At 38.7% G+C, this 16,481-nt stretch overlaps 1 protein-coding gene across 1 annotated transcript; it reads left to right on the top strand.

The window, feature by feature from the left end:
• The first annotated feature begins 428 nt into the window (after window positions 1–428).
• On the top strand, window positions 429–2,516 carry LOC147566414 (sugar transport protein MST6-like). Its single transcript, XM_086652916.1, has 2 exons — window positions 429–1,644; window positions 1,735–2,516. Exons 1-2 carry the CDS (start codon window positions 556–558, stop codon window positions 2,188–2,190), a joined length of 1,545 nt encoding a protein of 514 aa, XP_086509042.1. The 5' UTR covers window positions 429–555; the 3' UTR covers window positions 2,191–2,516.
• Window positions 2,517–16,481: the final 13,965 nt, after the last annotated feature.

Genomic DNA, 16,481 nt, shown 5'->3' with positions numbered 1-16,481 from the left:
TTTTTGAAAATGAGAACTTCCATATGGGTCAACTGGGCGCCAAAATCAGTTGCTAGTTAGTTGGGCAGTAGTTTGAATCTGTCCGTAAGTCTTTCCAATGTTTTCAACTACAACTTGAAGCTAAAAGAAAGGAGGACCAATAAAACAACTAAAAATGTGTCACATACTTAACCAGATTGTAGTTACTTATTTACCCTAACACCTAAACTAATTAAAGAAGTTAGATTAAGAATGATTTTAAAATCTACTAATCCAACAGCTGGAATTTGAAATGTGATTAAGATTATCAAAACTGAATCATCCAAAAATAGTTTCTTGATCCAAACATGAAGGAACAGATCAAATTACTACTATTTTTAACATCAAAACTTTTTGTTATATAAGCACCTAGTAATTAAATATTAAAACTCATCCTCACTTCTCTGTATCAGAAAGAAAATCATTATTTCAAGATCCACAACAAACTACTTGGGATTTAAAAGGAGGGTTTCGCTCTTTGTCGATCCTAAGTTTTTTTTTTTTTTTTTTAAATTTTCTTCTTCATACTGGGAGAAAATGGCAGGAGGCGGCGTTGTTTCTCATGGACAAACCAAGGATTATGGTGGAAAAGTCACCTTGTTTGTGCTCATGACATGTCTGGTAGCTGCCACAGGTGGTCTAATTTTCGGTTATGATCTTGGAGTTTCAGGAGGAGTGACATCCATGGATGTCTTCTTGGTCAAGTTCTTCCCATCAGTCTCCAAAAAGATGCACGATGCAACTGGGCATGAAAATCAATATTGCAAATTCGACAGCGAGTTGTTAACAAGTTTCACTTCTTCTTTGTATATTGCAGCTTTGGTTGCTTCGTTTTTTGCATCTGCCACAACAAGAGTTTTTGGCAGGAAAATTTCTATGTTGGTAGGAGGAGTCATTTTCTTGGCAGGTGCTGCTCTGAACGGGTTTGCGGTCAATGTAGCCATGTTAATCCTCGGTCGTATACTACTTGGTGTTGGTATTGGATATGCGAATCAGTCTGTCCCTGTGTATCTATCCGAAATGGCACCTGCGAAGCTAAGGGGAGCACTCAACATGGGCTTCCAATTGGCCATTACTATTGGTATATTGGCTGCAAATCTCGTGAACTATGGGACCAACAAGATGAAGGGGGGAATTGGTTGGAGAGTTTCACTGGGTCTGGCAGCCGTACCTGCTATCATCATGACTGTTGGTGCCATCTTCCTTCCTGATACGCCCAACTCGCTCATTGAAAGAGGCCACCAAGAGAAGGCTAGGGTTATGTTGCAGAAGATTCGTGGCGAAGACGATGTCGAGGCAGAATTTCAAGATCTTATAGAGGCGAGTGAGACATCGAAGCAGGTGCAACATCCATGGAGGAACATTTTGCAGCCACAATACAGGCCTCAGCTTGTTATGTCAATTGCAATTCCATTCTTCCAGCAGCTCACTGGTATTAATGTCATTATGTTCTATGCTCCAGTCCTATTTAAGACTATTGGGTTTGGGGATGACGCTGCGCTCATGTCAGCTGTTATTACCGGCGTCGTTAACATGTTTGCCACTTTAATTTCTATTGCCTCGGTTGATAAACTTGGCCGAAGAGCCTTGTTCCTTGAAGGTGGCACCCAGATGTTCATCTGTCAGGTAAATATGCTTTAACATATATACCAAATTAAATATGTGGTAATTCTTCCAATATATATATACTAAGAACATTGTGGTTTTATACTACAGATTCTTGTTGGAGTCATCCTCGGCCAAAAATTTGGAGTAGCGGGTGTGGGATCCATATCAAAATCATCCTCCTATTTACTCTTGTTCTTGATCTGTACCTATGTAGCGGCATTCGCCTGGTCATGGGGGCCATTGGGTTGGTTAGTACCAAGTGAGATTTTCCCTCTTGAGATCAGATCAGCAGGACAGTCCATTAATGTATCAGTGAACATGTTTTTCACTTTCATCATTGCCCAACTTTTCCTTGCCATGCTTTGCCACATGAAGTTTGGTCTCTTCTTCTTCTTCGGCGGGTTTGTTTTCCTAATGACAATCTTTATCTACTTCTTCTTGTCTGAGACTAAGAATGTCCCGATTGAAGAGATGAACAATGTGTGGAAGAAACATTGGTTCTGGGGTAAGTACATCCCAGAAGACGCCTGTATCGGTCACCGCCCCAGCTCATCGAAAGCATAAGCCTCGGGATACTCATCAGTATTGAAAACATTCCACAAAATTGTTCATGATTATGTTGTACTTGTTTTGGTAAACTCAACTGATTCATTACAAATCTTTAAGGTACTAAAGATTTGGTAATAAGTGTTGCTCCTCACCTTGAAAGAACGCGAAAAAAATAAGTACTCGAGAAGGGAAAAGGAAAGAAAATTGTATTTCAATTCCTCGTTGTTTCATTCTTTTCATGAGTTAGTTTATGTTAACGGAGAACTCTATCTTTAGATTGTCATTTCTTACTTCTTGTAATCAATGAAAAAGAAAAGTAATTTGCCTTTCTTCACTATAAATCATATACTCACTGTTTATGTCAAATGAAAAATAAGGATCTAAATGTTAGTATATGGGGTTTAAGAATCGGGTTCGATTCTTGACAATTAAATAATACCTCACTATAGGAATATAAAAATATGAAAACAAAAAACTTATCTTTTTTGATCGAGGCGAGTGGTCACTCTTTTCTTAAGACAATCATATCCCCGCAACGGTGCTAACGGTTATACGGACACTTGTCTTTCAAGATACAACGATCGCGTCGTATAGAAAGAAGCACTACAGTTCCATACGCTCCAATGAACTTTCAGGTTACTATGCTCACATAGACAACTCTAGACGACTCTACTTTTCTCTTCAAATACTTGATTAAAAGCAGCCAAATGGAGCATTTATAGAGTTAGTAGTGACTTTACAAGATGTGTCTCCATTGAGTTGTGACTACCCATAACTTGTGTCTTTTCACATATATCCATTGCATATAATTTCATTGAAAGAAGAAATTTATGGTGGTCAATATATGGACAATCAAATATCTTATGCGGACAACTGTTTTATGTGGACAAACGAAAAAAAATTAAAAATCTTATATAGACAACCATTTTTAGGGGGAAATTAGTCTAATATATTTCACCCTACCCTCCAAAAAATTAGAATTTTTATTTCTGGTCGTCCCTCTTGTTCTTCCATTAAACCCTGGACACCTTCTTCATCCGCCCACCTTCGCGGAGAGACACCATTTCTCCGACAAACACCACCATATTCATCTTCTGCATCACATTTTATTGCATATATTTTGAACTTTTGTAACCCTCAAATATGATCTCTTAAGAAGAAAAAAAGATGATTTAAATATGTATCGTCCCTAAAATGAAACTCCATGATCTCTCAAACTAGAACAACTAAATACTAGACACAATAACTTGAGTCGAGCTAAAGGAAAGAGACAAACAATTGAAGAAAATTAGCTTGAAATCAAGATCTTCTCTGAAAGGGAAAAGTACAACAACATGATCTCTCTGATTAGAATCAACTGAACACCTACAATCAAACCCTTCATTCAGAATTTTTCCAAACCTAAACTATACAGACAATTAATGGATTCAATAGGTTTACAAATCAAACTCAACATCATATCAAAATCTAACAAGAAAACTGAAAATCAAACCCATATAAATCACACAATCACACAATCATCTCTCTCAGATGATGATGAGAGATGATGATGGACAAACATGCCCATTATCCCCTTTCTTTGTCTTCACATTGAAAATATTTGGTAATATTGTATTTAGAAATGTAGTATTGAGAATATTAGGAAAATATTGTATTTAGGAATGTGTTCAGGAATATCTTAGATTTTAGGAATATAGTTATACGTGTATATTTTCTTGTTATTCTAGATCAAGATAAGATCCTTTTATTTTGGTAGTTTTATTTGTATGTATACAGAACCCTAAAGGAGAATAAGACAACTTGATTTTCCGCAACTTATTATGGTATCAGAGCCATAGTCGTTTGAGAATTCAAGCATGACGGACAGTGGGAATAACCCTATCGGTGAGATGAGGAAGATGATATCACCATATGATTGTTGGGATTTACACCCTTATACTAATGTCAATGGCGGAAATAAGACATCTAATGTCTACATTAGTATTCCCAGGATCACATGCATAAACCTATAATAATACTAAGCAAAACTAGATAATCGATTACCTTGTTCGCTAGTTTTTCCCTCGAACCTTTCCAATCGCTTTTGAGAAGACCAAGAGCTTCAAACGTAGCTCCTCTACTTGGGACACGAGCAATCAACTTGATCTCCCACCTTGTTGTTTAGCTAGCACACCAATGGTGGTTGGAAGAAGAACTCCTTTCTTTTTGACTAGATAGATAGTAATGGGAATTAGCTCACTTTCTCCTCTCTACTTGATGTGGTAGAGTAAGAAAGCCTGGAGAGAAATTCCACACCTTATTCTCTGCCCTAAGAGTGTTTATATAGAACCCTAATAAGAATCCACCTCCTTTTAGGTTTCCTAAAACACCCTTTAGAATAAGATTTAGGGAAATAGTCGAAAATAACAACTATTGATATTTTCTCAATTCCTTAAGGAGGGAGCGTCCAAACACCACGAAAACTGTCAGATATAATGTTTATTATATCAGCAACTAACCGTCCAAAATTCAGCCCAATCCGAGTTCTAGAAGTACCCGAACCGGTCTAGGCCCAAAAAACCCTATTTTTGGCCTTTTTGTACTATCTTTGCCTAATCCCTTTTTAGGCCTATGAGATATGTTTATGGGACACTCCCATGATTATATCTCACTCCCACTAGTCATATCCTAGATCAATTTGTCACTCTTATGTGTAACCCGTTGTAGGATCCGATCGAAGTTAGCCGCGAATTACTTCGTAATTCGACGATCGTAGTTGATCTCTAGCTACAACTCTACAATCCCTAAATTAATCGGACTTGATGGTCTTCTACATCAATTTTCATATCTGACAAATTGTTCGCATTGTCACCTTGGTCGAAGGACATCTCCTTCAACTCCTTCAGACTCCCACTTGGACTTAGAACAAGTGCAATGCTCGATTCCCGTGTCAATTAGTATCCCATCTGATACGTCACGTCATTCAGACTTTCTTGATATCCGAGTAAAACTGTAAAAGACAAACGATTAACTGCTAATCCGTTTGAGCGTGGCCACGCATTTTCAGTTGCTACTCATCAAGTGGCCTTGAGACACTTTGTACCTAGTGTGATTAGGATGACACAATCCATTCTTACGCTCCCACTTAACTTCATGTCTATCCTGTCCTTCCTAGTATCCGCCTTTATAACCTCCTTTTACGGCGCAGCGTTTAACGGAACCAAAGTCGGACATTCCTTACATAAGATGAGTGAAGCACTCATGTTTTGAGGAATCTCTCCAATCTTGTCTTTTGAGAAGTATTTGACGTTCATCAAGAGTGATGTACTTCTCATTAGAGGGTTATCCAGTGTATAAACCTTTTACACACCCACGTAGTCGAATCGAATACACTATTCCTATAGCCCATGAAGCTGCGCTATCCTATCGACTCCCATGCTAGTCTTCGTGAGTCATTGTTGTCCATGCAATGACCTGGACTAGGGATTTGACAATAAATATTTCAAGTTCACTTAATAAGGTTTCATTCATCAGAACACGTATCTGACAAACCTATTCGGAATGTTTTATTATCAATGGACTGTCGCTTAAATACTAAACCAAATTTAGACGACTTGCGAAATAACTCTATTATTTCTAATAACGAGAGTTGTAAATCTGAGCCTCTTCCGTAAAACTCTTTTTACCCACTCAGTTTTACTCGTCGAGGTTTATTCCAAATTTACCTCATGCCTTAGACTGTGTATGAGTCTCATACTATGTCTTAGGTGACAGTTTAGTTTGACTACGTATGTAGTCCGTTTAAACTTTGCTAATTATCAATTAATTTGAAGATTCCTTTCTTCAACCTTGATAATTTCTAGTAACTTTAACTAGAGTTAAGGCTATTAATTATTTGTGTAGTATTTGCAACAGTTTCTGGCTTAAACACTTTTAGCCTACTTTCCTTCCATGTCTGGAAGTTTGCTACGATGACATGCTCAACTTTTGTACTACTTTATCCTTTAGCCTTCTAGGATATTCAAAGTAGTGTTTTCGGTTTTGCAATCCGAATTTGGATATCTAAATGCAATTATGTCCAACATGATTGACTTTATGTCTTCGAACATAAATGTCTCTCTCATGCGTGCTTGCTCATTATAGTGTCTTTTCAGACCCCGAGTTTTGCAACGCTCTTTGTCATGAGCTTTTGGGTCGAAATTCTTTTAGACTTTTCCTGAGGCTTAGATTTTCGGTTTCGGATCTCAAACGTCTCAGCGTACTGAGTCTTTCTAATCCTATCAACTTTCTTGATCTACGCTTGTAGACCTTTAGATGCCCAAAATGACATTTTATCCTTTTGTGTGTGGTCCTTTATTGAGTCAGTTCGTTACTGTTATACAACATCTTATGTCGTACTCAATGTTTTGTTTGTAACCTGCATACGGACCCGGAAGGTTTGTTTACTCTCACTTACCTTCTTGAAATTTCGTGATTCAAGAATTTCCTCATTCCTTGAGAATCAAAACCAATTTGATTGCCTCTGTGAATCGAAGATTCCGACTCTTGCGTGCTTTAATCCGTCGATGAATTCCTGAAGCATGCGTATGCACATAGCTAGACTGGGGAAATCCAATTCCTTTTGTCTAGTTTCGGGAAACTCGAATGTTTCCATCCGTCTCAGTTTTCTACTCTGGAAAACTAATTTAGGTCTTCCGTTGACTTAAATTATCAAGCTACATGTCTTGACGAGATGTGGATTCCATATTGTTTTGGCTAGATGCCAAAATTAGAGTCAGCTTTCCGTATCTGCGCCGGTCTTTTTATCTCTTCAGAAATAACCTTTATCTTCTTAATCTTTGAGATTTTACTTTTGACCTTTTAGGGCTTTTGAACAACAATTTGGAATATTCTCAACGGCTTTGAGATATTCCTTTAGAGACACTGTCAACTACTTTGACAGTTCTCCTGCGAATTACATTCGCTTTTGTGCGGTGGGTTTTTAAGATCCAATCTTTACCTTTTCCTTTTCGAGGAACCGCTGTTTTACTGTCTTTCAACAGTTTTGTTGCTCTTGGTCGAACTTAATCGTCCTGTACAAGTTTCATGATTGTTCTTCATGACTCTTCATGATTTTTCTCATGATCGAATTAATTCGACTTGTACTTTTCTCCCACTTATTCTTGTAATAATTAGTACTTTTCTCCCAGACTACTAGGTGTGCTAATTACTATAAGAATACTATCATGAGCAACAAACACTTTGTTCTCTTGATTTCTTGTGGAAAAAACCCAAATTTCTTCAAAAAAAAAATTGCGTCAGACTTTAGCTAATTTTTGTAATGCTTTTACAAGCTTAGTTGTTAGACGGACTTTGGTAAGTGTGAAAACAATCGTTTCTAGAATATGTCCAAAAATATTCTGAAGATTGGCTTAAACCCATCTTTGATCGAATTATGCATAGCAATGTTCGATTACTCCCACTGAATCCACCATCCCTCAGATGTGTTCCATGGAGCGAGTTGGGAAACGGTTTCTCAACTCCTTTGATGGTTATCAAGTATTTGACTCAAGTTTTTACCACTCCAATCTAATCAGATGACTTAAACTCTCTTGTCAAAATGATTCTTTTACTTCGGTTTGTACTTTGTTTGAATCTTTCAAACATTCCGACTTATACTTTATGATTTGTACGTTTCCATACTTCATGAAGTTGTCAGAGAACGTATTTGAAGTTTCTCTCGTTAGCTTCTGCAAGTAAACTTATAAGTCTCCATAACATCGTATGAGTCCTAATAGATTACTAGTCTCTATGCCTTTTGAAAAGGGTGACTTTGTCAATTAGTCCTTAAGACCCAATTGACAATGCTGAAGTTAATGAGTTTGAATCTCTTGATATCAGCCATTATCAATGTTAACCTTTAGTTAATTTACCCCTGGTTTAAAACATCAGATGTTTCTAGAAGAACAAAATTATTATTAAGTTCTAAGCTAGATCAGTGTCTAAAAGAAGACTTCGATCCCTTTCAGCATCCCTAGTATTACTGCTTCTGCTCCCTCTTGGATCTTTACTTCTTTTAGTCAAGTATGTAATTCCCTTCAGCTCCCACTGAGCCGCTCATCTTGTCTTAAATACCTGATGAAGGAATTCTATGATACTTGTTTAACTTTGTTAACAAGGATACTGGAACCGGAATTCATAATTCCATTCCTTTTGTCCTCCAGGTGCTAAAGGTAGTTTTCTTTTTAAATGGTCTAACCATTATTTGGAAACATTTACAGTAATGAAGAATACTCTTGATCATGTACTCGGCAACTGCTTTTCTTTGATCAAATATTTGTCTCACTTGACTGATCCTTTGCCCATTTGAATCTCAAGAACTCTTTCTTAGATTCCTTCCATCGAATCTCAAGAACTGTTTCTTAGATTCGATGTTCCCCTGTGTTCTGTTCAGTTGTTCATAACAATCTGAGTGACTCATCTAAGGTTTTTTCTATCTAGGTTCAATCGATATTGAATTGGGTGATAGATGAATTTTGTTGTCTTCCCTTAGGATGACTTTCAGATTGCCTTGGAGGGGTCGTACCTCCCCATTTATGACTTCTGTAGGAATTTCTTCCTCAGTTTGTCTTAATGGTAATGCTAGCATTCATTACTCTTCCAAAGAGAATGTTATACGATTGCTTGCAAATGGCTTTTGACCTTCTTCGGTATGAGTCAACATTGGGATTGGGTATTCTAGTACGCTTTCCTTTTAAATCTGAGAACCATACTCGATTTATTCTTCCATTCTAGGAAGTTGATCAACAATTCCTTTAGGTGTGATTCAATGTTGAAACCGTTTTCATGTGTCATCTTAATTCTACATACAGAAATGGCAAAGTTTTAAAACTCGTTATCGTTTTTGAAAAACTTTAGTTTTGAAAAACATTAGTTTTGAAAAACATTAGTTTTCCCACATTATTCAATAAAATCGTCCCCGATTGAATAAGTGATTCCAAGATCGCAGTTCTTCGGAGTAAAGCGGACGAAGGCCCTATTCTTTGACTCCGTCGTTCCGGGTGAGCGAACGACTTCACTGATCATACCTTATGACTCTTGGTTGATAGATTTCATTGATGGATGACTAATCTATCCTTTTGCCTGGAGTATCCAAGACACTCTTGCTGATCTCGTTAAGTAGAACCATTTAGACATGTAGGCCTCTTCTATAGACCTACCCGCATTGTCCCAAGGTAGAGGAGGTACTCTGCGAAGGCCGACCAACCTTCCTCGAACAAGGGTGCAACGAGCGTCTTAGTTTGGATAGGCACTTTACTCAAAATTACTTTTGGGGACTTTTACGCTAGTCTGACGTTTGTTATAGTGAACTATTTAGCCTAACTAACATCCACGACATAAAGCGTAAATAAGTAAGTAAATGCGCGCGAGAAAGTAAATCAAGCAGACATAGATCCTAGTATGGCCCCTAACCTAGAAGATCTAATCTCCTTTGGTTTTCTTCTTGTTTCGCCTTTTGGTTCGTCTTAGATCTCCATCTTTGAACCTCCATTGATTTCTCCCACTCGCCTTTGGATTCCTTCCTCGAGCTTCTTTAATGGACTAATTGACCCTAAACTCTAATTACAAGACTCTAACGATTCGCAGATCGTATAAACTTGAAATTAATTACAAAGCATGCACCCATCCGTGCTTAAAACAAGAATATAGAAACAAATCTATGGCCACACTAGTTTCCCGCATTCACATCACATGCAATCATATAATATATCAAGGCTAAGAATTATATATGCATGATAATCCGGGAGATACTTTTGTCGACATCCCATATCACATTACGGACCTTAAGTCTAAATTCGAAGAATTCGACTAATAGTGCGTTCTCGTTTTATCTTTTATGATTTCTAAAATCAACTTTAAGAAAAACTCTGTTTTGGGCTCGCGAAAGCCCGGATCAATTTCGGAAAAAAAAACTTGGTTCGATTCTTAATGATTTCATGAATCAATTTAAAGAGAAATCCGCTGGCCTTCCGGATGGCCCGGATTAACTTTGAAATTATTTGGTTGGAATCGGAAGAAAATTTTGGAAAAAATTCCCACTCGAATGATGGTCCCTTTTTGTGGTTCGAAAAGCCTCGAAAAAGCCCGGGACAAGTCCCGGCCCAAGCCTACCAAGGCCTGGTCTCGTCCTGGCCGGAGCCAGAACGCTAGTCCATGCACCAGACGCGTCTGGTGCTGGACCGGACCAGCATTAGGTGTCTCGGACCTAGTCCGAGACACCCAGAACCTCCCAGACGCGTCTGGTCGAGTGCTCTGGACGCGTGTCAGACGTGTCCAGGAAGCTCCCTTGCAGCTGCTGGTCGCGTCTCCAAGACGCGTCCAGAAGCTTCTGTTGCAGCTGCTGGTCGCGTCCAGCAGCTGCTCTGGACGCGTCCAGGAGCTTCTGGTCCGACCAGGAAGTTTCCTGGCCGGAAACTAGGGTTTCCAAAAACTCTAGTTTCCAAATTTTTATTTTTATTTCTTTTGCAACTCTAAGTTGCTAAATTTCCACTTTTAATACTCTTTCTAAATTTTTGAAATCTTTTTAGAACACTTCTAAAAATTTTCAAAACTTTTTACAAGAACAATTTTGAAACCAATTTGAAAAATTCTTGAATCCCATTCAAAATTAATCAAATTTTATGTTTAAAACTTCTTTTAAAACCTCTTTTAAACATTACAATCTATCTAGAACAAGCATTGATTGGATCAAAATCTTGGTTTTTGAAACACTTTCAAGAACGAATTTTGAAAACAACTTGAAAAATTCTTGAATCCCATTCACAATTAATCAAATTTGTGTTTGAAATACTTTTAAACACCATTATCTATCTAGAAAAGCATGGAATTGGTCCAAAAATTAGATAAGATAGGCTAATTGCAAGAGGCTCTGACGCCACTGTTGGGATTTACACCCTTATACTAATGTCAATGGCGGAAATAAGACGTCTAATGTCTACATTAGTATTCCCATGATCACATGCATAAGCCTATAATAATACTAAGCAAAACTAGATAATCGATTACCTTATTCGCTAGTTTTTCCCTCGAACCTTTCCAATCGCTTTTGAGAAGACCAAGAGCTTCAAACGTAGCTCCTCTACTTGAGACACGAGCAATCAAATTGATCTCCCACCTTGTTGTTTAGCTAGCACACCAATGGTGGTTGGAAGAAGTACTCCTTTCTTCTTGACTAGATAGATAGTAATGGGAATTAGCTCACTTTCTCCTCTCTACTTGATGTGGTAGAGTAAGAAAGCTTGGAGAGAAATTCCACACCTTATTATCTGCCCTAAGAGTGTTTATATATAACCCTAATAAGAATCCACCTCCTTTTAGGTTTCCTAAGACACCCTTTAGAATAAGATTTAAGGAAATAGTCGAAAATAGCAACTATTGATATTTTCTCAATTACCTAAGGAGGGAGGGTCCAAACACCACGAAAATTGGCAGATATAATGTTTATTATATAAGAAACTAACCCTCCAAAATTCATCCCAATCTGAGTCCTAGAAGTACCCGAACCGGTCTAGACCCAAAAACCCTATTTTTGGCCTTTTTGTACTATCTTTGCCTAATCCCTTTTTAGGCCTATGAGATATGTTTAAGGGACACTCCCATGATTTTATCTCACTCCCACTAGTCATATCCTAGATCAATTTGTCACTCTTATGTGTAACCCGTTGTAGGATCCGATTGAAGTTAGCCGCGAATTACTTCGTAATTCGACGATCGTAGTTGGTCTCTAGCTACAACTCTACGATCCCTAAATCAATCGGACTTGATGATCTTCTACATCAATTGTCTTATCCGACAAATTGTTCGCACTATCACCGTGGTCAAAGGACATCTCCTTCAAGTCCTTCAATGATATCACTTCTTTTGTTAATACAGGTTTGTTGATCACTCAAGTTCAACTTAAAGGAGAGAATTACGATGAATAGGCTCGTTCATTCAGAATGGCATTGAGATCTCGGAACAAGTTTGGGTTCATTGACGGAACAATAGTGGAACCAGAGGAAGACTCAGGTGACTTTGAAGATTGGTGGACGATTAATTCATTGTTGGTTTCTTGGATTCGTAATACTATTGAACCGACGCTGCGATCTAGAATCTCACACGTGGAAGTAGCACAAGTTCTTCGGAATGATATTCGAGATCGGTTTTCTATCACTAATGGACTACAAATTCAATAATTGAAATCTGAACTTGCTGATTGTAAGCAAAGAGGTATGACTATTGTAGACTACTATGGTCGACTCTAAAACATTTGGGATGTACTCGAAAATTATGAACAACTGTCGACGTGCAAGTGTGGAAAGTGTACCTGTGATATCAGGTCAATTTTAGAGAAGAAACAAGAAGAAGAAAAAGTGCATTCATTTCTTATGGGGTTAGACGAAAATGTGTATGGCACAACCAGATCTAACATCTTCTAACATCTTAGCTCAAGACTCACTCCCTAATCTGAACAAAGTGTACTCAACTTTGATTCAAGAAGAACGAGTCAAAATGATCTCTCGAGGAAAGGATGAACGAGCAAATATCATGGCCCTTACTACCAAAACACGGTCAGATGGACGCGAGAAATCCAGCTTGGTATGTGCATATTGCAAGATGACTGGACATGCATCGAAGAATTGTTTCGCCTTAAATGTATCTCCAGAATGGTGGGGTGATCGACCTCGCATCAATGACAAAGGAAACGACGAGGAAGGAGTGAATCGAGTGCCCCAAGGGGGTCAAAGTTATCGAGGTGGTCATCGCGTGCTAACATTGTTCAGACCGACTCTACTGATCATAAAACAATAACTAAGGTAAATGACTCAGTAATACCACAAGGGTTTTCTGTCGAACAATGGTAGCAACTTCTACGGATGTTAGACGGAGCAAAACTTGCTACAACCGAGAAGATGACATGTAATTCAGTTTGTTGGATACAGACACAGGTGTTTCTAACCACATGACAGGAACCTTTGGTGATCTTTGTGATGTGAGAGATCAACTCATGTGTCGTGGAATGCCGGACGAAAGTGTAATTATGGCCAAAAAAGAAGGAACAATAATTCTTGACGGAAACTTCGTCATGGAAAATGTCTTATATGTGTCATTTTTGAATTGCAATTTAATGTCTGTCTCACATTTAACTGTCGACAATGATTATTTTGTGTTATATAGGACCTCACTTCAAGGATGCTAATTGGTGCGGGTGAAAGACGCAACAGACTCTATTATTTTCGGGACATACTACGGGAAGCACATGCTTTGAAGATAAATAAAACGACACCTATTGATGTTTTGCACAAACGTTTGGGTTATCCGTCACTTCAAGTGATAAAGTTAGTGATGATGCATAAAATGTCCAGACGTCGATTGACGTCAGAAAGTCAAGCCTTGACCTGAAGTCTAACGGGTCAATCCGACTAAAGGCAACAGAACAGCTAAGCCCTCGACGCTCCACCACCTACACCCCTAACTGGGAGGTCGGCCAGGACAAACTAAGAGGCATTAGCTCTGTTTTGCCCTCGGCACAAACAGATCATCCCTGGAATCACTGAAAGGAATGAGGGGGTCCCTGTAAGCTACGCCTCTGTCTCACACCCTAAACTAGGGAGGCAGGAAAGTGCCTACAACTTACCGACTCAATCCCGGAATCTCCCTAAAAGATCTCAGTCGGTTAAAGATCTTAAGTGTTTAAGCAAGATTGGACTTCAAGAGTCTCAAAGGAGGAAACATCTCCCAGAAGATCTATCACCTCGGCAGGATATCTACGAAGGATCCTTAAACTTAGGAACTTCTATTTATCCTAGATACGAGATAACTACAAGGGGAAACCTTAGTTCGACCTATAAAAGGGCAGAAGGAGTTGAAGGAGATGTCCTTCGACCAAGGTGACAATGCGAACAATTTGTCGGATAGGATAATTGATGTGGAAGATCATCAAGTCCGATTGATTTAGGGATCGTAGAGTTGTAGCTAGAGACCAACTACGATCGTCGAATTACGAAGTAATTCGCGGCTAACTTCGATCGGATCCTACAACGGGTTACACATAAGAGTGACAAATTGATCTAGGATATGACTAGTGGGAGTGAGATATAATCATGGGAGTGTCCCATAAACATATCTCATAGGCCTAAAAAGGAATTAGGCAAAGATAGTACAAAAAGGCCAAAAATAGGGTTTTTGGGCCTAGACCGATTCGGACACTTTTAGGCCTCGGATTGGGCTGATTTTTGGAGGGACGTTTCCTTATGTTATGAAAATTAAATCTGCCAATTTTGGCTGAGTTTGGACGTCATCTCCTTAGGGAATTGAGAAAATACCAATAGTTGCTATTTTCGACTATTTCCCTAAATCTTATTCTAAAGGGTGTTTTGGGAAACCTAAAAGGAGGTGGATTCTTATTAGGGTTCTATATAAACACTCTTAGGGCAGAGAATAAGGTGTGGAATTTCTCTCTAAGCTTTCTTACTCTACCACATCAAGTAGAGAAGAGAAAGTGAGCTAATTCCCATTAACTATCTATCTAGTCAAGAAGAAAGGAGTTCTTCTTCCAACCACCATTGGTGTGCTAGATATACAACAAGGTGGGAGATCAAATTGATTGCTCGTGTCCCAAGTAGAGGAGCTACACTTGAAGCTCTTGATCTTCTCATAAGCAATTGGAAAGGTTCGAGGGAAAACTAGCGAATAAGGTATTTATCTTTCTAGTTTTAATTAATGATTATCATAGGCTTATGCATGTGATCCTGGGAATACTAGTGTAGACATTGGGATGTCTTAATTCCGCTATAAACACTAGTAGAAGGGTGTAAAACCCAACAGTGGCGTCAGAGCCTCTTGCAATTAGCCTATCTTATCTAAGTTTTGGACCAATTCCATGCTTTTCTAGATAGATTATTGTGTTTAAAAGTGTTTTGAACACAAAATTTTGATTAATTTTGAATAAGATTCAAGTATTTGTCAAAAGATTTCAAAATTTGTTCTTGAAAAGAGTTTCAAAACCTAAAATTTTGATCCAAATTAGTTTGAATAAGAGTTATTTTTAAGTTTTGGAAACTTGTGAAAAACAAAATTTGGAAATTTAGAATTGTTCTAAAAAGAATTTGAAATATTTTAGAAGTGTTTCAAATTTTGGAAATAGCAATTTAGAATTGCAACACAAAAAAAAAAAAAAAAAAAAAAAGGAGAAACTATTGAGTTTTTAGAAACTCAATAGGACCGGCCAGGAAGCTTCCTGGCCGGACCAGTAGCCTGGAGGACGCGTCTGGGAGACGCGTCCCAGGTTACTGATGGATGCGTCTGGGGACGCGTCCAGCTAATCCAGGTCGCGTCTTCCAGACGCGACCAGTAGCTACCACCAGACGCGTCTTGGAGACGCGTCTGGGGTCCTGGGTGTCTCGGACTGAATCCGAGACACCTAGTGTTGGTCCGGTCCAGCACCAGATGCGTCTAGGACGCGTCTGGTTCTTGGACTAGCGTCCTGGCTCCGGCCAGGACGAGATCAGGCCTATTGGCCTCGGCTCGGACATGCCGGCCCTATGGGCCGTGCCATGTCCGGACCTTGTCCGGGCCCCTTTTTGGGCTTGGGCCGGGACTTGTCTAGGACTTGTCCCGGGTCTTTTCAAGGCTTTTCGGACCACGAAAAGGGACCACTATTCGAGTGGGAGTTTTATCCAAATTTTCTCCCAAATTCCAATCCAAATATTTCCGAAATAAACCCGGGCCATTCAAAGTCCAAACGGAATTTCTCTTTAAAATCAGATTTTAAAATCAAACCAAGACGCACCATTAGTCTAATCCTTTGATGTAGACTTAAGGTACGTACATGACATATGGATGTCGACAAAAGTATCTCCCGGATATACATGCATATATAATTGTTAGCCTTGAAATATATTATATGATTGCATGTGATGTGAATGCGGAAACTAGTGTGGCCATAGAAAGTGTTTCTTATTTTTTGTTTGGAGCACGGATGGGTGCCTAATTTGTAATAATTTTAATTATCAAGTTTACACGATCTGCGAATCGTTTGAGTGTTGTAATTAGAGTTTAGGGTTTATGAGTCCATTGAAGAAGCTCAAGGAAGGAGTCCTAAGGTGAGTGGGAGAAATCAATGGAGGTTCAAAGATGGAGATCTAGACGAACCAAAAAGACGAAACAAGAAGCAAACCAAAGGAGATTAGATCTTCTAGGTTAGGGCCATACTAGGATCCATATGTGCTTGATTTACTTTCTCGCGCGCATTTACTTACTTATTTACGCTTTATGTCGTGGATGTTAGTTAGGCTAATTAGTTCACT

Source organism: Eschscholzia californica, unplaced genomic scaffold, assembly GCF_041429995.1.
Source record: "Eschscholzia californica isolate CP2 unplaced genomic scaffold, dmEscCali1.0.p SCAF_1, whole genome shotgun sequence".
NCBI lineage: Eukaryota > Viridiplantae > Streptophyta > Magnoliopsida > Ranunculales > Papaveraceae > Eschscholzia > Eschscholzia californica.
This window is presented reverse-complemented; position numbering and strand designations above follow the sequence as displayed.

Coding starts and splice junctions, on each gene's coding strand:
- LOC147566414 (XM_086652916.1), top strand. CDS start 556: ATGGCAGGAGGCGGCGTTGTTTCTCATGGACAAACCAAGGATTATGGT. Junction 1,645..1,734: donor CCCAGATGTTCATCTGTCAG/GTAAATATGCTT, acceptor TTTATACTACAG/ATTCTTGTTGGAGTCATCCT.